The sequence below is a fragment of the Oncorhynchus keta genome, chromosome 3 (assembly GCF_023373465.1).
Source record: "Oncorhynchus keta strain PuntledgeMale-10-30-2019 chromosome 3, Oket_V2, whole genome shotgun sequence".
In the NCBI taxonomy this organism is placed as follows: domain Eukaryota; kingdom Metazoa; phylum Chordata; class Actinopteri; order Salmoniformes; family Salmonidae; genus Oncorhynchus; species Oncorhynchus keta.
In genome coordinates this window covers 12,584,231-12,607,654 of record NC_068423.1, presented here as the reverse complement: position 1 = coordinate 12,607,654, position 23,424 = coordinate 12,584,231, and the positions used below count along the sequence as shown (strand labels likewise).

The following is a 23,424-nucleotide window of genomic DNA, read 5'->3' as shown; positions in this document are numbered from 1 at the left end:
CATAATGTCACCTTTCATTTGAGGGTATTTTCATACATATCTGCTTTACCATTAAGACATTTTGACAAATTCACTTATATGTGTTTTAAAGTAGTCATCCAAAATGACAAATCCAAAATACTGGAGAATAGAGACAAATTAAAAGTTTTAACTTCACTGTGCAAATAAATATGTAGGGCAGTGTAAGAAGAGAAATGTCTCACCTGTATCCCTGAAGTGGCAGCCCCTGTCTCGTTGCTCTGGTGGCTGGACTGACTGGACTCTGGGGACACACATTCCCTTTCACCTAGGCTGCCCGTCACCCCGCTGGAGCTGCGCGACGAGGACCCCGCTATCCCAATTCGCTCCCCCCCTTGAGGCTCCTCCACCCTCAGCAGGCTTGGCTGCTGCCCTTGTCCCGAAACCTCCTCCCCTTCCCCATCCCCATCCAGGCCCTCGTCCTCCTCTGGGGAGTCCAGCACCACAGGGCCCAGCAGCAGAACCTCCCTCCTCCTCTGCTCAGCCCTCTTCTGCTGGGCCGTGCTCAAGGGCTGCTGACCGGGTCCAGGTCCATGTCTGGGGCTGGAACTGGAGCTGCTGCTCTCCTCCCCTACCAGGTGGCTCCAGGGCTGCCTGGAAGTCCAGCTGACAGGGGCTTCTTCCACACTCTGGCGTATGTAGAGCCTACGGGCCAGCTCGGCACTGTCCCCCCTGTCGAAGCAGGACAAGTCAGCTGTCCTGTCCGGCTCGAAGGACCAGAAATCTCCAGTGTATTGAGGGGGCTGACAGCGGTGCAGCGTGGGGCTGTCGGTGACTCTGAGCTGGGCTCTCAGCAGCCTGGGGTCCCTCAGAGGGGAGCTGGTCTCGGCTGGGGGAAGAAATGGATGGAGGAAGCGTGAAGGCAGGGCTGGGGACACTCCTCCACCCACTACTGTGTCTGATAGGATGGAGCTCTGACCCAGAGCCCACCCTCCTCCGTGCTGTGTCCTATGATTGGTTAGTGTTGGAGTGTTTGTGTCCTGTGTGCGTGACGATGGTAAAGAGTTTCCAGCCTGTTGAGAGTCAGTGTCGTTGGATGCTGGTGTGTGTAGGCCGTGTAAAGGGATGTTCATCTTAACTTTCTGATGCTGCAAATGTTGCAGTTGTGCTTTTGGGACAGAACTGTTGGCTTCTCTGGACATACATCCACAGTTGGGGCTCTCTACTTCGTCTAAAGTGCTGTGCAATGTCAATGAGTTCCTCCTTACCTCTGCTAAAATAGAGGACACTTTAGTAGCCTCCTCAGCTAGCCTCCGGGCCACTTCAGGGCTGTTGGATGGTGAGGAGGGTTTGCTACCACTTAGCTGGTTCAGTACAGTTCCCACCCCTAGTTTATTGCTAAGTTGGAGAATGGTCCCTTGAGGGGAGGAACTGCTGTTACAGGGCTTGTGTACTTGTCTCTGGGTGGCTGGACTCCCTGTGATAGCTTTGTCTTGACCTTCCCATTGGTGTGGGCTCTGGGCCTTGGGCCCCATACACAACCTGGGTCTCGAGTTAGGAGACATACCCAGAGCGGCATGGCTAGCATGAGACGAAAGCTGGTCGGAAGCTGGGCTCCTTGGTAATGGCCCGCAAATGGCCCGGTTTCTATCTGTGTCCATGGCGTGATTATTGCAGGCGCTGTGGCGTAGGACAGGAGAGCCGCCTGCCCATGACAGGCAACCGGCCTGCTGGTTGTGGCGGGAGCCCCTGGGACTCTGCTCGAGCCCATGAAGAATCTTACTCCTGTGCAGGGGGGAACCAAACCCAAACTCTTCCAGGGCAAGCTGGGTGGCTGCCCTGCCGACGGGATCCAAGACGGGGTGGCAGTGGCTGGGGGAGACTGACGGTTGCTGTTGTTGCTGGATACACCCTGGGGGACGAAACGCTAGTTTGGGACTGGAGCTGCAGGAGGAGCCAGGACTACCCAGCCAGATGGGGTCGCTGAGTCTCTTCCGGGGGTAGGAAGGTGGGGATGACCTCTCCTCCTTAGACCTCCTCTGACAGGCAGAGTTCTGTGGGCTCTCCACTCTCTTGACGTTAGCCTTCTCAATGTAGCTGAAGGTGACCACCGAGCGTTTGGCATCACCCCCCACCCCCTGCCCTATGGAGGAGGGTTTGTGGGGGGTGGTGGTCCTCCCATTTCTGGAAAAGGCTGGGGAGTGGGTCAGTGCTGCTGGTAAACTCTGCCGCTTGGAGATGCTAGGTGACTGGTTGCCATTGCCTTGGTGGAGCTGGAAGCTCACTGTGTGTCTGGAGGGAGACTGAGTGTGAGTGAAGTTATGGGCTAGGCGGTGCGTTTGTACTTTGGTAGGAGTCTGACATTTTGTCTGGCAGGTTAGCTTGGACAAAAGCCCAGCTGGCCCATCCTGTGCTGAGGCTGAGTTACTCCCAGTCCCAGGACCCTCCACTCCTCCCCCCAAGCCCCCATTCCCATCCTGCTCCGGGGCTGACCTTACCTCCACGTACAGATGAAGGACTTTTCCAGACTGGGACATGACCTCACACTCGAGGCCAGGAAGAGAGAGCGAGTGATACAGAAGACAGAGACTGGCCTCCTCTCCTTTTACTAGGATTTTGTTTGTTTATCTGTTGATGGGGCTGTCACTGTATTTTTAGGACATGTTCCTTCCTACTCAGTAAGACTAAGGACATTATGGGCAAACAGAGGACAAACAGGCCCTTAGGACGCCTCCAGCAGATCTCTAGTCACCATACCTGTGAGGGGGGGGGGGGAGAGAGAAGCTGTAGTGAGAAGGCAAACAGCTTTTCCTCAGATAACCTAGAAAGGTAATCCATAATCCTTATAGAATGCTGTACACTTCAACAGACATAGAGGTGTACTACACACAATCACATCCAATCATCCAATCTAGACTTTACAGCTTTGAGATAATTGTCTTAATCAACAACAAAGGAAAGCTGCTTTCCCTGGTGACTAAATGCCAACCTTCTGTCTCTCTATCGGTTTAACACAGTGTGTTAGGTGCCCTAGTGATTGAGAATGACATTTTATCCTGATTGGCTGTTAGAATGACCATCACAGTATCTATTCTGACAAGACACTTCAAGGAGTCTCAGTTTAGGAAGCTTTCAGCTGTAGGAAATGAAGACTTGGCTTTCTGAAGAGGAATCCATTAGACAACGATGTAGTGGGAAGGAGACTGAGGACTTTTGTCATTGCTACCCAGGCATATCTTCAGTCAAATACGCGGCATATTCAAACCTGTCATCACCCTCTTCAATCTCACACAGCTCATATCTGTCAAACGTCTAGAATTCCCTCACAAGATCTGTCAGTGTACGTCAGCATGTCACACACCAAGCTGTCCCTCTTTCATCACAAAAGTTTGATCACACACACACACACACACACACAAAATGTTTTTAAACCAAGACTAGCCATATTTAACTATTTGCTGAACAAAAGGCTTTCAGTTAAGAAATACCTGCTGTCCAACCATCAAAAGTGTTTCCCCGTGTTGCTATGAGAAGCTGCATAGAAAGAAGGAGGAACTCAAGTGGAAGAGGGGGACAGATTGGAGCAAAGACTTGCCTTACGGTAACAGTAGGGGAAAGCGTGTGCATCGGTGGGGCTCAAATAGGACTTAACAGAACAAAGAGAATGTGTTTAAGCCTTGGAATCACACAGTTTTCACGCACGCACAAACACACACACAAACACCAAACACACACACACACACACACACACACACACACACACACAACACACAGACACAGACACAGAAAAAAACACAGACACACACACAAACACAGACACACACACACAACACACACACACACAAACACACACACAAATGTAAATGAACACACAGCATTTTACAAAGACTATCTATGCCTGCTTAATGACTTTGTCTCTGACAAAATACCTCCACATCAATTTCATTCCATGCTTAGAGTGCCTTTTGGGTAATGTAATTTTGGCATTAAAAAAAATATTTATACTTTTAACATTATGTCATAAAGAGCACATGTTCAACTTCATAACAAACACGTTTTCCTAACTCAAGAGGTTAAATGAAGAAATATGACATTAAACTGACAATTAAAAAGTGACAGGGTTGACCATAACAGGGTTGACAATTTCAGCTTCAATCAGCCATAACTCCCCTTGTGACAGGAGGAATGGAAGCTTGTTGTGCGCAACAAGGAGGGACAATGAAATACAAGCTTGGCGAAACATTTGAACTTGTCAAAACATTTCTAGCCTATCTATCTATGGGTAACAGCGTTGACGCGTTATGCTCGACTCACTCAGTTTTCAACCACAAAACACCAGGAAATGACCAAAAAGAATAGAACCAGCTGACCTGCTTTTACAATATGATTTGACAAGCCTATTAGACGTTCAATATTTCTTTTGGAAAAAAAAATTATAGTTACACCATATTAAAATGAGAGTTCAGTTCACGTAACAGGGTTGACCTTAAACCTTGGGTACAAATGTAAATGAATCCCTCATCGCATGAAATAAACAATCATCGTCAGAAATGACTTTGTCAAAGTGACAAAATAACTAGGGCTTTACAATGATGGTGAAAACGTGGAGAAATGTTGGGGTCAAGTGGGTCGGACAGACATGAGACATGCCAAAACGTGGAGAAATGTTGGGGTCAAGTGGGTCGGACAGACATGAGACATGCCAAAACGTGGAGAAATGTTGGGGTCAAGTGGTTCGGACAGACATGAGACATGCCAAAACGTGGAGAAATGTTGGGGTCAAGTGGGTCGGACGGACATGAGACATGCCAAAACGTGGAGAAATGTTGGGGTCAAGTGGGTCGGACGGACATGAGACATGCCAAAACGTGAAGAAATGTTGGAGTCAAGTGGGACGGACAAACATGAGACATGCCAAAACATGGAGAAATGTTGGGGTCAAGTGGGATCGGACAGACATGAGACATGCCAAAACGTGGAGAAATGTTGGGGTCAAGTGGGACGGACAGACATAAGACATGCCAAAACGTGGAGAAATGTTGGGGTCAAGTGGGTCGGACAGACATGAGACATGCCAAAACGTGGAAAAATGTTGGGGTCAAGTGGGTCGGACAGACATGAGACATGCCAAAACGTGGAGAAATGTTGGGGTCAAGAGGGACGGACAGACATGAGACATGCCAAAACGTGGAGAAATGTTGGGGTCAAGTGGGACGGACAAACATGAGACATGCCAAAACGTGGAGAAATGTTGGGGTCAAGTGGGACGGACAAACATGAGACATGCAAAAACGTGGAGAAATGTTGGGGTCAAGTGGGTCGGACAGACATGAGGCATGCCAAAACGTGGAGAAATGTTGGGGTCAAGTGGGTCGGACAGATATGAGACATGCCAAAACGTGGAGAAATGTTGGGGTCAAGTGGGTCGGACAGACATGAGGCATGCCAAAACGTGGAGAAATGTTGGGGTCAAGTGGGTCGGACAGATATGAGACATGCCAAAACGTGGAGAAATGTTGGGGTCAAGTGGGTCGGACAGACATGAGACATGCCAAAACGTGGAGAAATGTTGGGGTCAAGTGGGACGGACAAACATGAGACATGGCAAAACGTGGAGAAATGTTGGGGTCAAGTGGGACGGACAAACATGAGACATGCCAAAACGTGGAGAAATGTTGGGGTCAAGTGGGACGGACAAACATGAGACATGCCAAAACGTGGAGAAATGTTGGGGTCAAGTGGGACGGACAAACATGAGACATGCCAAAACGTGGAGAAATGTTGGGGTCAAGTGGGTCGGACAGACATGAGACATGCAAAAACGTGGAGAAATGTTGGAGTCAAGTGGGACGGACAAACATGAGACATGCAAAAATGTGGAGAAATGTTGGGGTCAAGTGGGTCGGACAGACATGAGACATGCCAAAAAATTGGAGAAATGTTGGGGTCAAGTGGGACGGACAAACATGAGACATGCCAAAACGTGGAGAAATGTTGGGGTCAAGTGGGACGGACAAACATGAGACATGCCAAAACGTGGAGAAATGTTGGGGTCAAGTGGGTCGGACAGACATGAGACATGCCAAAACGTGGAGAAATGTTGGAGTCAAGTGGGACGGACAAACATGAGACATGCCAAAACGTGGAGAAATGTTGGGGTCAAGTGGGTCGGACAGACATGAGACATGCCAAAACGTGGAGAAATGTTGGGGTCAAGTGGGACGGACAGACATGAGACATGCCAAAACGTGGAGAAATGTTGGGGTCAAGTGGGACGGACAAACATGAGACATGCCAAAACGTGGAGAAATGTTGGAGTCAAGTGGGACGGACAAACATGAGACATGCCAAAACGTGGAGAAATGTTGGGGTCAAGTGGGTCGGACAGACATGAGACATGCCAAAACGTGGAGAAATGTTGGGGTCAAGTGGGACGGACAGACATGAGACATGCCAAAACGTGGAGAAATGTTGGGGTCAAGTGGGACGGACAAACATGAGACATGCAAAAACGTGGAGAAATGTTGGGGTCAAGTGGGTCGGACAGACATGAGACATGCCAAAACGTGGAGAAATGTTGGGGTCAAGTGGGTCGGACAGAAATGAGACATGCCAAAACGTGGAGAAATGTTGGGGTCAAGTGGGTCGGACAGACATGAGACATGCCAAAACGTGGAGAAATGTTGGGGTCAAGTGGGTCGGACAGACATGAGACATGCCAAAACGTGGAGAAATGTTGGGGTCAAGTGGGACGGACAAACATGAGACATGCCAAAACGTGGAGAAATGTTGGGGTCAAGTGGGTCAGACAGACATGAGACATGCCAAAACGTGGAGAAATGTTGGGGTCAAGTGGGACGGACAAACATGAGACATGCCAAAACGTGGAGAAATGTTGGGGTCAAGTGGGTCGGACAGACATGAGACATGCCAAAACGTGGAGAAATGTTGGGGCCAAGTGGGACGGACAGACATGAGACATGCCAAAACGTGGAGAAATGTTGGGGTCAAGTGGGACGGACAGACATGAGACATGCCAAAACGTGGAGAAATGTTGGGGTCAAGTGGGTCGGACAGACATGAGACATGCCAAAACGTGGAGAAATGTTGGGGTCAAGTGGGTCGGACAGACATGAGACATGCCAAAACGTGGAGAAATGTTGGGGTCAAGTGGGTCGGACAGACATGAGACATGCCAAAACGTGGAGAAATGTTGGGGTCAAGTGGGACGGACAAACATGAGACATGCAAAAACGTGGAGAAATGTTGGGGTCAAGTGGGTCAGACAGACATGAGACATGCCAAAACGTGGAGAAATGTTGGGGTCAAGTGGGACGGACAAACATGAGACATGCCAAAACGTGGAGAAATGTTGGGGTCAAGTGGGTCGGACAGACATGAGACATGCCAAAACGTGGAGAAATGTTGGGGCCAAGTGGGACGGACAGACATGAGACATGCCAAAACGTGGAGAAATGTTGGGGTCAAGTGGGACGGACAGACATGAGACATGCCAAAACGTGGAGAAATGTTGGGGTCAAGTGGGTCGGACAGACATGAGACATGCCAAAACGTGGAGAAATGTTGGGGTCAAGTGGGTCGGACAGACATGAAACATGCCAAAACGTGGAGAAATGTTGGGGTCAAGTGGGTCGGACAGACATGAGACATGCCAAAACGTGGAGAAATGTTGGGGTCAAGTGGGACGGACAAACATGAGACATGCAAAACGTGGAGAAATGTTGGGGTCAAGTGGGTCGGACAGACATGAGACATGCCAAAACGTGGAGAAATGTTGGGGTCAAGTGGGTCGGACAGAAATGAGACATGCCAAAACGTGGAGAAATGTTGGGGTCAAGTGGGTCGGACAGACATGAGACATGCCAAAACGTGGAGAAATGTTGGGGTCAAGTGGGTCGGACAGAAATGAGACATGCCAAAACGTGGAGAAATGTTGGGGTCAAGTGGGTCGGACAGACATGAGACATGCCAAAACGTGGAGAAATGTTGGGGTCAAGTGGGTCGGACAGACATGAGACATGCCAAAACGTGGAGAAATGTTGGGGTCAAGTGGGTCAGACAGACATGAGACATGCCAAAACGTGGAGAAATGTTGGGGTCAAGTGGGACGGACAAACATGAGACATGCCAAAACGTGGAGAAATGTTGGGGTCAAGTGGGTCGGACAGACATGAGACATGCCAAAACGTGGAGAAATGTTGGGGTCAAGTGGGTCGGACAGACATGAGACATGCCAAAACGTGGAGAAATGTTGGGGTCAAGTGGGTCGGACAGACATGAGACATGCCAAAACGTGGAGAAATGTTGGGGTCAAGTGGGACGGACAAACATGAGACATGCCAAAACGTGGAGAAATGTTGGGGTCAAGTGGGTCAGACAGACATGAGACATGCCAAAACGTGGAGAAATGTTGGGGTCAAGTGGGACGGACAAACATGAGACATGCCAAAACGTGGAGAAATGTTGGGGTCAAGTGGGTCGGACAGACATGAGACATGCCAAAACGTGGAGAAATGTTGGGGTCAAGTGGGACGGACAGACATGAGACATGCCAAAACGTGGAGAAATGTTGGGGTCAAGTGGGTCGGACAGACATGAGACATGCCAAAACGTGGAGAAATGTTGGGGTCAAGTGGGTCGGACAGACATGAGACATGCCAAAACGTGGAGAAATGTTGGGGTCAAGTGGGTCGGACAGACATGAGACATGCCAAAACGTGGAGAAATGTTGGGGTCAAGTGGGACGGACAAACATGAGACATGCAAAAACGTGGAGAAATGTTGGGGTCAAGTGGGTCGGACAGACATGAGACATGCCAAAACGTGGAGAAATGTTGGGGTCAAGTGGGTCGGACAGAAATGAGACATGCCAAAACGTGGAGAAATGTTGGGGTCAAGTGGGTCGGACAGACATGAGACATGCCAAAACGTGGAGAAATGTTGGGGTCAAGTGGGTCGGACAGACATGAGACATGCCAAAACGTGGAGAAATGTTGGGGTCAAGTGGGACGGACAAACATGAGACATGCCAAAACGTGGAGAAATGTTGGGGTCAAGTGGGTCAGACAGACATGAGACATGCCAAAACGTGGAGAAATGTTGGGGTCAAGTGGGACGGACAGACATGAGACATGCCAAAACGTGGAGAAATGTTGGGGTCAAGTGGGTCGGACAGACATGAGACATGCCAAAACGTGGAGAAATGTTGGGGTCAAGTGGGTCGGACAGACATGAGACATGCCAAAACGTGGAGAAATGTTGGGGTCAAGTGGGTCGGACAGACATGAGACATGCCAAAACGTGGAGAAATGTTGGGGTCAAGTGGGACGGACAGACATGAGACATGCCAAAACGTGGAGAAATGTTGGGGTCAAGTGGGTCGGACAGACATGAGACATGCCAAAACGTGGAGAAATGTTGGGGTCAAGTGGGTCAGACAGACATGAGACATGCCAAAACGTGGAGAAATGTTGGGGTCAAGTGGGACGGACAAACATGAGACATGCCAAAACGTGGAGAAATGTTGGGGTCAAGTGGGTCGGACAGACATGAGACATGCCAAAACGTGGAGAAATGTTGGGGTCAAGTGGGACGGACAGACATGAGACATGCCAAAACGTGGAGAAATGTTGGGGTCAAGTGGGACGGACAGACATGAGACATGCCAAAACGTGGAGAAATGTTGGGGTCAAGTGGGTCGGACAGACATGAGACATGCCAAAACGTGGAGAAATGTTGGGGTCAAGTGGGTCGGACAGACATGAAACATGCCAAAACGTGGAGAAATGTTGGGGTCAAGTGGGTCGGACAGACATGAGACATGCCAAAACGTGGAGAAATGTTGGGGTCAAGTGGGACGGACAAACATGAGACATGCAAAAACGTGGAGAAATGTTGGGGTCAAGTGGGTCGGACAGACATGAGACATGCCAAAACGTGGAGAAATGTTGGGGTCAAGTGGGTCGGACAGAAATGAGACATGCCAAAACGTGGAGAAATGTTGGGGTCAAGTGGGTCGGACAGACATGAGACATGCCAAAACGTGGAGAAATGTTGGGGTCAAGTGGGTCGGACAGACATGAGACATGCCAAAACGTGGAGAAATGTTGGGGTCAAGTGGGTCGGACAGACATGAGACATGCCAAAACGTGGAGAAATGTTGGGGTCAAGTGGGTCAGACAGACATGAGACATGCCAAAACGTGGAGAAATGTTGGGGTCAAGTGGGTCGGACAGACATGAGACATGCCAAAACGTGGAGAAATGTTGGGGTCAAGTGGGACGGACAAACATGAGACATGCCAAAACGTGGAGAAATGTTGGGGTCAAGTGGGTCGGACAGACATGAGACATGCCAAAACGTGGAGAAATGTTGGGGTCAAGTGGGTCGGACAGACATGAGACATGCCAAAACGTGGAGAAATGTTGGGGTCAAGTGGGTCGGACAGACATGAGACATGCCAAAACGTGGAGAAATGTTGGGGTCAAGTGGGTCGGACAGACATGAGACATGCCAAAACGTGAGAAATGTTGGGGTCAAGTGGGACGGACAAACATGAGACATGCAAAAACGTGGAGAAATGTTGGGGTCAAGTGGGTCGGACAGACATGAGACATGCCAAAACGTGGAGAAATGTTGGGGTCAAGTGGGTCGGACAGAAATGAGACATGCCAAAACGTGGAGAAATGTTGGGGTCAAGTGGGTCGGACAGACATGAGACATGCAAAACGTGGAGAAATGTTGGGGTCAAGTGGGTTGGGGTCGGACAGACATGAGACATGCCAAAACGTGGAGAAATGTTGGGGTCAAGTGGGTCGGACAGAAATGAGACATGCCAAAACGTGGAGAAATGTTGGGGTCAAGTGGGACGGACAAACATGAGACATGCAAAACGTGGAGAAATGTTGGGGTCAAGTGGGTCGGACAGACATGAGACATGCCAAAACGTGGAGAAATGTTCGGGGTCAAGTGGGTCGGACAGACATGAGACATGCCAAAACAGACATGAGACATGAAATGTTGGGGTCAAGTGGGTCGGACAGACATGAGACATGCCAAAACGTGGAGAAATGTTGGGGTCAAGTGGGACGGACAAACATGAGACATGCCAAAACGTGGAGAAATGTTGGGGTCAAGTGGGACGGACAAACATGAGACATGCCAAAACGTGGAGAAATGTTGGGGTCACGGACAAACATGAGACATGCCAAAACGTGGAGAAATGTTGGGGTCAAGTGGGACGGACAAACATGAGACATGCCAAAACGTGGAGAAATGTTGGGGTCAAGTGGGTCGGATACAGACATGAGACATGCAAAACGTGGAGAAATGTTGGGGTCAAGTGGGACGGACAAACATGAGACATGCAAAAATGTGGAGAAATGTTGGGGTCAAGTGGGTCGGACAGACATGAGACATGCCAAAAATTGGAAAATGTTGGGGTCAAGTGGGACGGACAAACATGAGACATGCCAAAACGTGGAGAAATGTTGGGGTCAAGTGGGACGGACAAACATGAGACATGCCAAAACGTGGAGAAATGTTGGGGTCAAGTGGGTCGGACAGACATGAGACATGCCAAAACGTGGAGAAATGTTGGGGTCAAGTGGGACGGACAAACATGAGACATGCCAAAACGTGGAGAAATGTTGGGGTCAAGTGGGTCGGACAGACATGAGACATGCCAAAACGTGGAGAAATGTTGGGGTCAAGTGGGTCGGACAGACATGAGACATGCCAAAACGTGGAAAATGTTGGGGTCAAGTGGGACGGACAGACATGAGACATGCCAAAACGTGGAGAAATGTTGGGGTCAAGTGGGACGGACAGACATGAGACATGCCAAAACGTGGAGAAATGTTGGGGTCAAGTGGGTCGGACAGACATGAGACATGCCAAAACGTGGAGAAATGTTGGGGTCAAGTGGGTCGGACAGACATGAGACATGCCAAAACGTGGAGAAATGTTGGGGTCAACATGAGACATGCCAAAACGTGGAGAAATGTTGGGGTCAAGTGGGACGGACAGACATGAGACATGCAAAAACGTGGAGAAATGTTGGGGTCAAGTGGGTCGGACAGACATGAGACATGCCAAAACGTGGAGAAATGTTGGGGTCAAGTGGGTCGGACAGAAATGAGACATGCCAAAACGTGGAGAAATGTTGGGGTCAAGTGGGTCGGACAGACATGAGACATGCCAAAACGTGGAGAAATGTTGGGGTCAAGTGGGTCGGACAGACATGAGACATGCAAAACGTGGAGAAATGTTGGGGTCAAGTGGTCGGACAGACATGAGACATGCCAAAACGTGGAGAAATGTTGGGTCAAGTGGGTCGGACAGACATGAGACATGCCAAAACGTGGAGAAATGTTGGGGTCAAGTGGGACGGACAAACATGAGACATGCAAAAACGTGGAGAAATGTTGGGGTCAAGTGGGTCGGACAGACATGAGACATGCCAAAACGTGGAGAAATGTTGGGGTCAAGTGGGACGGACAAACATGAGACATGCCAAAACGTGGAGAAATGTTGGGGTCAAGTGGGACGGACAAACATGAGACATGCCAAAACGTGGAGAAATGTTGGGGTCAAGTGGGACGGACAAACATGAGACATGCCAAAACGTGGAGAAATGTTGGGGTCAAGTGGGTCGGACAGACATGAGACATGCAAAAACGTGGAGAAATGTTGGAGTCAAGTGGGACGGACAAACATGAGACATGCAAAAATGTGGAGAAATGTTGGGGTCAAGTGGGTCGGACAGACATGAGACATGCCAAAAAATTGGAGAAATGTTGGGGTCAAGTGGGACGGACAAACATGAGACATGCCAAAACGTGGAGAAATGTTGGGGTCAAGTGGGACGGACAAACATGAGACATGCCAAAACGTGGAGAAATGTTGGGGTCAAGTGGGTCGGACAGACATGAGACATGCCAAAACGTGGAGAAATGTTGGAGTCAAGTGGGACGGACAAACATGAGACATGCCAAAACGTGGAGAAATGTTGGGGTCAAGTGGGTCGGACAGACATGAGACATGCCAAAACGTGGAGAAATGTTGGGGTCAAGTGGGTCGGACAGACATGAGACATGCCAAAACGTGGAGAAATGTTGGGGTCAAGTGGGACGGACAGACATGAGACATGCCAAAACGTGGAGAAATGTTGGGGTCAAGTGGGACGGACAGACATGAGACATGCCAAAACGTGGAGAAATGTTGGGGTCAAGTGGGTCGGACAGACATGAGACATGCCAAAACGTGGAGAAATGTTGGGGTCAATTGGGTCGGACAGACATGAGACATGCCAAAACGTGGAGAAATGTTGGGGTCAAGTGGGTCGGACAGACATGAGACATGCCAAAACGTGGAGAAATGTTGGGGTCAAGTGGGACGGACAAACATGAGACATGCAAAAACGTGGAGAAATGTTGGGGTCAAGTGGGTCGGACAGACATGAGACATGCCAAAACGTGGAGAAATGTTGGGGTCAAGTGGGTCGGACAGACATGAGACATGCCAAAACGTGGAGAAATGTTGGGGTCAAGTGGGTCGGACAGACATGAGACATGCAAAACGTGGAGAAATGTTGGGGTCAAGTGGTCGGACAGACATGAGACATGCCAAAACGTGGAGAAATGTTGGGGTCAAGTGGGTCGGACAGAAATGAGACATGCCAAAACGTGGAGAAATGTTGGAGTCAAGTGGGACGGACAAACATGAGACATGCCAAAACGTGGAGAAATGTTGGGGTCAAGTGGGTCGGACAGACATGAGACATGCCAAAACGTGGAGAAATGTTGGGGTCAAGTGGGACGGACAAACATGAGACATGCCAAAACGTGGAGAAATGTTGGGGTCAAGTGGGACGGACAAACATGAGACATGCCAAAACGTGGAGAAATGTTGGGGTCAAGTGGGACGGACAAACATGAGACATGCCAAAACGTGGAGAAATGTTGGGGTCAAGTGGGACGGACAAACATGAGACATGCCAAAACGTGGAGAAATGTTGGGGTCAAGTGGGTCGGACAGACATGAGACATGCCAAAACGTGGAGAAATGTTGGGTCAAGTGGGACGGACAGACATGAGACATGCAAAAACGTGGAGAAATGTTGGAGTCAAGTGGGACGGACAAACATGAGACATGCAAAAATGTGGAGAAATGTTGGGGTCAAGTGGGTCGGACAGACATGAGACATGCCAAAAAATTGGAGAAATGTTGGGGTCAAGTGGGACGGACAAACATGAGACATGCCAAAACGTGGAGAAATGTTGGGGTCAAGTGGGACGGACAAACATGAGACATGCCAAAACGTGGAGAAATGTTGGGGTCAAGTGGGTCGGACAGACATGAGACATGCCAAAACGTGGAGAAATGTTGGGGTCAAGTGGGACGGACAAACATGAGACATGCCAAAACGTGGAGAAATGTTGGGGTCAAGTGGGACGGACAGACATGAGACATGCCAAATGAGACATGCGTGGAGAAATGTTGGGGTCAAGTGGGACGGACAGACATGAGACATGCCAAAACGTGGAGAAATGTTGGGGTCAAGTGGGACGGACAGACATGAGACATGCCAAAACGTGGAGAAATGTTGGGGTCAAGTGGGACGGACAGACATGAGACATGCCAAAACGTGGAGAAATGTTGGGGTCAAGTGGGACGGACAGACATGAGACATGCCAAAACGTGGAGAAATGTTGGGGTCAAGTGGGACGGACAAACATGAGACATGCCAAAACGTGGAGAAATGTTGGGGTCAAGTGGGACGGACAAACATGAGACATGCAAAAAATGTTGGGGTCGTGGAGAAAACGTGTGTTGGGGTCAAGTGGGTCGGACAGACATGAGACATGCCAAAACGTGGAGAAATGTTGGGGTCAAGTGGGTCGGACAGACATGAGACATGCCAAAACGTGGAGAAATGTTGGGGTCATGTGGGTCGGACAGACATGAGACATGCCAAAACGTGGAGAAATGTTGGGGTCAAGTGGGTCGGACAGACATGAGACATGCCAAAACGTGGAGAAATGTTGGGGTCAAGTGGGACGGACAAACATGAGACATGCCAAAACGTGGAGAAATGTTGGGGTCAAGTGGGTCGGACAGACATGAGACATGCCAAAACGTGGAGAAATGTTGGGGTCAAGTGGGTCGGACAGACATGAGACATGCCAAAACGTGGAGAAATGTTGGGGTCAAGTGGGTCGGACAGACATGAGACATGCCAAAACCTGAGAAATGTTGGGGTCAAGTGGGACGGACAAACATGAGACATGCAAAAACGTGGAGAAATGTTGGGGTCAAGTGGGTCGGACAGACATGAGACATGCCAAAATGTGGAGAAATGTTGGGGTCAAGTGGGTCGGACAGAAATGAGACATGCCAAAACGTGGAGAAATGTTGGGGTCAAAAACGTGGGTCGGACAGACATGAGACATGCCAAAACGTGGAGAAATGTTGGGGTCAAGTGGGTCGGACAGAAATGAGACATGCCAAAACGTGGAGAAATGTTGGGGTCAAGTGGGTCGGACAGACATGAGACATGCCAAAACGTGGAGAAATGTTGGGGTCAAGTGGGTCGGACAGACATGAGACATGCCAAAACGTGGAGAAATGTTGGGGTCAAGTGGGTTGGACAGACATGAGACATGCCAAAACGTGGAGAAATGTTGGGGTCAAGTGGGACGGACAAACATGAGACAAGCCAAAACGTGGAGAAATGTTGGGGTCAAGTGGGTCGGACAGACATGAGAGATGCCAAAACGTGGAGAAATGTTGGGGTCAAGTGGGTCGGACAGACATGAGACATGCCAAAACGTGGAGAAATGTTGGGGTCAAGTGGGTCGGACAGACATGAGACATGCCAAAACGTGGAGAAATGTTGGGGTCAAGTGGGTCGGACAGACATGAATGAGACATGCCAAAACGTGGAGAAATGTTGGGGTCAAGTGGGACGGACAAACATGAGACATGCAAAAACGTGGAGAAATGTTGGGGTCAAGTGGGTCGGACAGACATTAGACATGCCAAAACGTGGAGAAATGTTGGGGTGAAGTGGGTCGGACAGAAATGAGACATGCCAAAACGTGGAGAAATGTTGGGGTCAAGTGGGTCGGACAGACATGAGACATGCCAAAACGTGGAGAAATGTTGGGGTCAAGTGGGACGGACAAACATGAGACATGCCAAAACGTGGAGAAATGTTGGGGTCAAGTGGGTCGGACAGACATGAGACATGCCAAAACGTGGAGAAATGTTGGGGTCAATTGGGTCACAGACATGAGACATGCCAAAACGTGGAGAAATGTTGGGGTCAAGTGGGTCGGACAGACATGAGACATGCCAAAACGTGGAGAAATGTTGGGGTCAAGTGGGACGGACAAACATGAGACATGCAAAAACGTGGAGAAATGTTGGGGTCAAGTGGGTCGGACAGACATGAGACATGCCAAAACGTGGAGAAATGTTGGGGTCAAGTGGGTCGGACAGAAATGAGACATGCCAAAACGTGGAGAAATGTTGGGGTCAAGTGGGTCGGACAGACATGAGACATGCAAAACGTGGAGAAATGTTGGGGTCAAGTGGGTCGGACAGAAATGAGACATGCCAAAACGTGGAGAAATGTTGGGGTCAAGTGGGACGGACAAACATGAGACATGCAAAAATGTGGAGAAATGTTGGGGTCAAGTGGGTCGGACAGACATGAGACATGCCAAAACGTGGAGAAATGTTGGGGTCAAGTGGAGACGGACAAACATGAGACATGCCAAAACGTGGAGAAATGTTGGGGTCAAGTGGGTCGGACAAACATGAGACATGCCAAAACGTGGAGAAATGTTGGGGTCAAGTGGGTCGGACAAACATGAGACATGCAAAACGTGGAGAAATGTTGGGGTCAAGTGGGTCGGACAAACATGAGACATGCAAAACGTGGAGAAATGTTGGGGTCAAGTGGGTCGGACAGACATGAGACATGCCAAAACGTGGAGAAATGTTGGGGTCAAGTGGGTCGGACAGACATGAGACATGCCAAAACGTGGAGAAATGTTGGGTCAAGTGGGTCGGACAGACATGAGACATGCCAAAACGTGGAGAAATGTTGGGGTCAAGTGGGACGGACAAACATGAGACATGCAAAACTTGGAGAAATGTTGGGGTCAAGTGGGTCGGACAGACATGAGACATGCCAAAACGTGGAGAAATGTTGGGGTCAAGTGGGTCGGACAGACATGAGACATGCCAAAACGTGGAGAAATGTTGGGGTCAAGTGGGTCGGACAGACATGAGACATGCCAAAACGTGGAGAAATGTTGGGGTCAAGTGGGTCGGACAGACATGAGACATGCCAAAACGTGGAGAAATGTTGGGGTCAAGAGGGACGGACAAACATGAGACATGCCAAAACGTGGAGAAATGTTGGGGTCAAGTGGGACGGACAAACATGAGACATGCCAAAACGTGGAGAAATGTTGGGGTCAAGTGGGACGGACAAACATGAGACATGCCAAAACGTGGAGAAATGTTGGGGTCAAGTGGGTCGGACAGACATGAGACATGCCAAAATTAGGATTTTCTGAGAAAACAGTACATTTATTTGAATGAAAATACACTACTATTGGAATTTTAGTTTAGTTAGTTTAGTTAGACTGTAGATGTATGTGATCCTATTTTTAAATTGCATGTTTAATCTCATGATAAAATGTAATAAACATTTTTTTAAAACCTTTATTTAACTATGCAAGTCATTTAAGAACAAATTCTTATTTTCAATGACGGCCTCGGAACAGTGGGTTAACTGCCTTGTTCAGGTGGCAGAACGACAGATTTTTACCTTGTCAGCTCGGGGGATTCAATCTAGCAACCTTTAACAGTTACTGGCCCAACGCTCTAACCACTAGGCTACCTACCACCCCACACAATGTCTCAAGAACATAAAACGCCTTCTATTCGTGGAAAGACCCCTCGCACCTTCATTCAGTGGAGCTGGCACCAACTCACAGGCAATGTAGACGCCTTAATGAGGCTTTTAGACAATTTGTTACAGTCGTTTTACAGCAGTGGGCCCCATGAGGTCCCACTGTCTAAGTGGTGTCAACAGGAAGATAATCTCCTTAACCAGTGTCCTCAACATGACAGCCACTCCTGTTCCTGGTAGCAATGACCTCACCTCAGAGAGCTACTGGCTGAAGAACCACAACTATCAGTTATGTTTGTAGCTGTCAGGCCATCAGCTGAAAGACGACACCTGATGAGCCTCAACTTCATTGACCCCCTACTATCCATTACTACGTCGTCCCAGGCAGGACTGTGAGGGAGAAAAAGACAGAAAGAGACAGAGGAAGAGAGGATGAAAAATCTGTGTAAACGAGAGGGAGAGAAGAAGTGGCAGGAAGACAAAGTGATCAAAGTGGAGATTTACAGGAAGTAGCCTGCGGTAACAGAATGCCATAGGGATTAGGTAAGCAACACTTCCCGACTAGCACCCAGATGCCATGGAACAGAGTTAAGGGACATATTGTCCTCCTCCTCGTCTATCCTTAGTACCGGTGGTATACATGCTGCAGTGCCACCCTTGAAAGCCCTGCTCACTGAGAGTTGGCCAAGTTGGCATGCAGGCTGGCGGGATATGGGCGCTCTCCAGTCACAAACACACACACACCGGTCTGCCGTGCCAAGAGTCACAATGGAGCGAGATCATTACCACTAGCCAGCTGCCGTGTGGTTACTGATTTACTGTTGACTTGGACTTAAAGGAAAAGTTGTGATAACATTTCCTTCCTTCTTAATGCGTTTGAGCCAATCAGTTGTGTTGTGACAAGGTAGGGGGGGTATACAGAACATAGCCCTATTTGGTAAAAGACCAAGTATTTTATTATGACAAGAACAGCTCAAATAAGGAAAGAGAAACAACAGTCCATTACTTTAATCACATGAAGGTCAGTCAATCAGAAACATTTCAAGAACTTTGAACGTTTCTTCAAGTGCAGTCGCAAAAACCATCAAGCGCTATGATGAAACTGGCTCTCATGAGGACCGTCACAGGAAAGGCAGACCCAAAGTTACCTCTGCTGCAGAGGATAAGCTCATTAGAGTTACATTAGAGTTACCAGCCTCAGAAATTGCAGGCCTTCATGGTCAAATTGCTGTAAAAGAAACCACTATTAAAGAACACCAATAAGAAGAAGAGACTTGGACATTAGACCGGTGGAAATCTGTCCTTTGGTCTGATGAGTCCAAATTTAAGATTTCTGTGTCTTTCTGTGTCTTTGTGAGACTCAGAGTAGGTGAATGGATGATTGCATGTGTGGTTCCCACCCTGAAGCATGGAGGAGGAGGTGTGATGTTGTGGAGATGCTTTGCTGGTGACACTGTCAGTGATATATTTAGAATTCAAGGCACACTTAACCAGCATGGCTGTTGGAAAAGCATTCCAGGTGAAGCTGGTTGAGAGAATGCCACGAGTGTGCAAAGCTGTCATCAAGGCAAAGGATTGCTACTTTGAAGAATCTCAAATCTAAAATATATTTCGATTTGTTTAACACTTTTTTGGTTGCTACATGATCCCATATGTGTTATTTCATAGTGTTGATGTCTTCACTATTATTCTACAATGTAGAAAATAGTATAAAATAAAGAAAAACCCTTGAATGAGTAGGTGTGTCCGAACTTTTGACTGGTACTGTAATTACTGTGACTTATATAATAGAATCAGATATAGGATGAGAATGCCATGGTTAAATCAGACGTAAGTCAGAAACTCCTGAATCTTATCAGAGATACCGATTGTCTGATGTCCTTGGGTTGTATGGATTTCTCCTCCATTTCTGCTCTCCATGACAACCCAAGGAGCTTCTCCATTCGTGGCTCTATGAGGCTTGTTACCGAAGGACAGACACAAAGCACAGAGGACGGACACACACCAGGCGAATTCGACACCCCTCCAGCAATCAGCGCAAGGGGGCTCAGGGTATGTGTGTGTGTACGTGTGTGTTTGAGTCAAATCACACAGATAATTAAACCCCAGTGAGCACAGATAGCTAATATTAGACTGCAGGGAAACGGCGGTGTGAGCGTGCTAATATTAGCCACAAGCTTTGCTTGCTGACCGTCTTAAGCAGGCAGCTATGATTTCAGCAGCATGACAGCAGGCTTCGCAGTGTTGTGACGCCTCAAAGGCAGGAGAGAAGAAAAGTTTTGTAGTCCCTTCATGTGTGAGGAATACGGCCATAGCAAAGACATGACTCTGGCATTTCTATCGATACTCTCATTGATTGAATGTTGACCGCATGGATTCGTTGGGATAGTATGACCGTCGGTCGTTGTTCACTGTATATCTCACACATATCTGAAGCAGATGCTTAGTAAGGAGCTGTCGCTCCTACAATACACTACAAACTCAATGAACCTCCAATATGCTGTACTGAATTAATAGTGCAGAGAAGCTTACTAACAAGGCTGATGTAATATGAGAGTTGTACCGTACTGTACGTAGCTGCCCTTAACATTTAAAATATGACTGGTTGGAACAGAGACAAAGCCCATCTCTCTCTCTCAACTTTCTTCCAAGAGGGACTGAGACAGAGACAAAGATGAAGGTGCGCTGACTCATACAGGCGGCACAAAGGAAAACAGAGAGAGAGAGTGTCTGTCTGTCTGTCTGTCTGTCTGTCTGTCTGTCTGTCTGTCTGTCTGTGCATGTCAGAGAGAGAGAGAGAGAGAGAGAGAGAGAGAGAGAAAGAGAGTGTCTGTCTGTCTGTGCATGTCAGAGAGAGAGAGTGTCTGTCTGTCTGTCTGTCTGTCTGTCTGTCTGTGCATGTCAGAGAGAGAGAGAGAGAGAGAGAGAGAGAGAGAGAGAGAGAGAGAGAGAGAGAGAGAGAGAGAGAGAGAGAGAGAATGTCAGAAGTGTCTGTCTGTCTGTCTGTCTGTCTGTCTGTCTGTCTGTTTGTCTGTCTATGTCAGAGAGAGAGAGAGAGAGAGAGAGAGAGAGAGAGAGAGAGAGAGAGAGAGAGAGAGAGAGAGAGAGAGAGAGAGAGAGAGAGAGAGAGAGAGAGAGAGAGAGAGAGAGTTGTCTGTCTGTCTATCTGTCTGTCTGTGCATGTCAGAGAGAGAGAGAGAGAAGAGAGAGTGTCTGTCTGGCTGTCTGTCTGTGTATGAGAGAGAGAGAGAGAGAGAGAGAGAGAGAGAGAGAGAGAGGGGGAGAGGGAGAGAGAGAGAGGGAGAGGAGAGAGAGGAGAGAGAGAGAGGGAGAGGGAGAGAGAGAGAGGGAGAGAGAGAGAGAGAGGGGGGAGAATGAGAGGAGGAGAGAGAGAGAGAGGGAGAGAGGGAGAGGGAGAGGGAAATGGAGGAGAACAGATGTGTTTTCCATCAGTACTCACTAGTGGAATGGTATGAAGTGGTACATGACCTTGTGGCAGGTAAAGATCTATTCTTCACTGCTTTTGTGACTTTTTAAAGAAACAATGAAGAATGACATAGCAAAGCATTTCAGGAGAAAAACAGCATGTGACTAAGACACACCCCAATATTTTGTTTTCTAGAAAACATCCCTTTAACTCAAGCTCTTTCTGGGCCAGCAGGACATTGTTCAGTTTAAGACAAGGAGGCTTATGTGTCCGTCCATTTATTGATTGATGGAGCATCAGTGTTATTAACAGGAGGGTCACATGTATTTTATTAGTGACTGTAGGGTGGAGGTAGGAGTGAAAACGCATATTTGAATCTACTTCACAACTATGATCAAATGCGCTCAATTGTTCTTCCTCTCTTTGAACCCCAGAGACAGTCTCTAAGCCAGCTCATGTTTGAGAAAGAAAACCCAGTCCTTGGAGACATTACCAACACAGGAGAAAAAACATCTCAGTGCTAAGTCCTAAACGGTCCTAAACTGAACCGGTTTTCAGGACTCGATGAGAACTAATTAATACAAGGGCTATTTTGTTTTCAATTAGCACTGTTTTCCAGTGAGGCATCTGGTTGGCCCCACTATCTGAGAGAACTAAGTTAACATGCGCTACATTGATGAAGGGCCTGAAGCTACTGGCTCTGATAAAGGGAAGGAAACTGTCAGCGTCTGGGCATTGTTTTCCTATTGAGAGGCAAACAAAAAGATTCCAGACGCCTCATTTAGATAATCCACATAGCAGGTTCTTCAATACTGACCTGTATATTTTTAACCATCACACACACACACACACACACACACACACACACACACACACACACACACACACACACACACACACACACACACACACACACACACACACACACACACACACACACACACACACACACACACACACACACACACACACACACACACACACACACTATAGTAGTACTGGGTTTTGAATTACGATACACTGAAAAAAAAAATACCAAGTGTTTGATGCATTGCACTTATGCAAAATCCTGCTCAGTTCTTCTGTAAAGTACCTATATGTGGGACAGAAAAACTACTTGAAAGTGCTTACATTGACATGCCCTCATATTCTAAGTATACACTAACATTGACACACCCCCATGCATACACATTCACTAACAACTGCTCGCTCTCACGCACACACGAGCGCGCACACACACACCCCTCGCAGGCAAACCACACACTCAAACAGGCTTACTTTCCCATGCTCTGACTAATCCTCATCTCTTCAGTTAGTCATTAAAATGACACCCAAACATTAGATACAGTACACACCTTCATCCTCTGTCGAAAGCCTTCTGTTATCCTGGTGAAGCTTTATCGTGATCCACCACACAGTGCAGAAACAGCAGAGGGAGAAGCAGCAGCTGCAGCCTCACACATATAGCCAGCCGAATCTCCTCTCCTGCCTCCCTGCCTCTCTTCTCTTTCCTCCTTCTCTATCACTTCTTCTTCTCCCCTCAGCACGCTCATCCACAGTGGATTTACACCTCCCACATGACTTCTTAGTCCATCTTCTCTCCTTCCTTCTTGCCCTCTTTTCTTCCTTCCTTACCCGGCTGCAGCATGCAGTACATGCATAGACCTGCCCAACTACTCCAGGCTGCTGCTATACTGGCCAGCCTCCCCCTGCAGGCAACACTGCCTCAGACCACACCCACTAGCCACCCCACTAACCAATCAGCACACTCAAACCGGCTGGCCCTCCCACTCCGCCTTGTGGTGGGGTAAATGGTCAAAGTGAGTGTGGTGGTGGGTACAGGAGTTTTAGGATTGATTTCTAGGAACAAAGGGCACAAGGACAGAAGGGAAGTGTGACATGATAGAGTTGAGGAGGGAGTTGGCAGATGGGAGAGGAACAACAATATATAGCCAAACCCTGACCAATGCTGCTACTGTAGTACAGTGCATTCGGAAAGTATTCAGACCCCTTGACTTTTTCCACATTTAGTTAAATTACAGCCTTATTCTAAAATGGATGAAAAAAAATCCTCATCAATCTACACACA

General features: G+C 48.3%; 1 protein-coding gene across 4 annotated transcripts in view; it reads right to left on the bottom strand.

The window, feature by feature from the left end:
- LOC118366574 (PH and SEC7 domain-containing protein 1-like) overlaps window positions 1–23,045 on the bottom strand; it is an 82,390-nt gene extending 59,345 nt beyond the window's left edge. For 2 of the 4 annotated variants that reach the window (XM_035749190.2, XM_035749204.2), the window contains exons 1-2: window positions 22,691–23,039; window positions 204–2,715 (exon numbers count right to left, since the gene is read on the bottom strand). In XM_035749190.2, the coding sequence (XP_035605083.1) occupies window positions 204–2,495 (2,292 nt within the window). In that variant the 5' untranslated portion in view covers window positions 2,496–2,715; window positions 22,691–23,039. Of the gene's footprint in view, window positions 1–203; window positions 2,716–18,160; window positions 18,299–22,690 lie in introns of all 4 variants that reach the window. The other 2 variants (XM_035749198.2, XR_004821997.2) reach the window with 2 other exon arrangements.
- Between the last annotated feature and the right edge of the window lie 379 nt (window positions 23,046–23,424).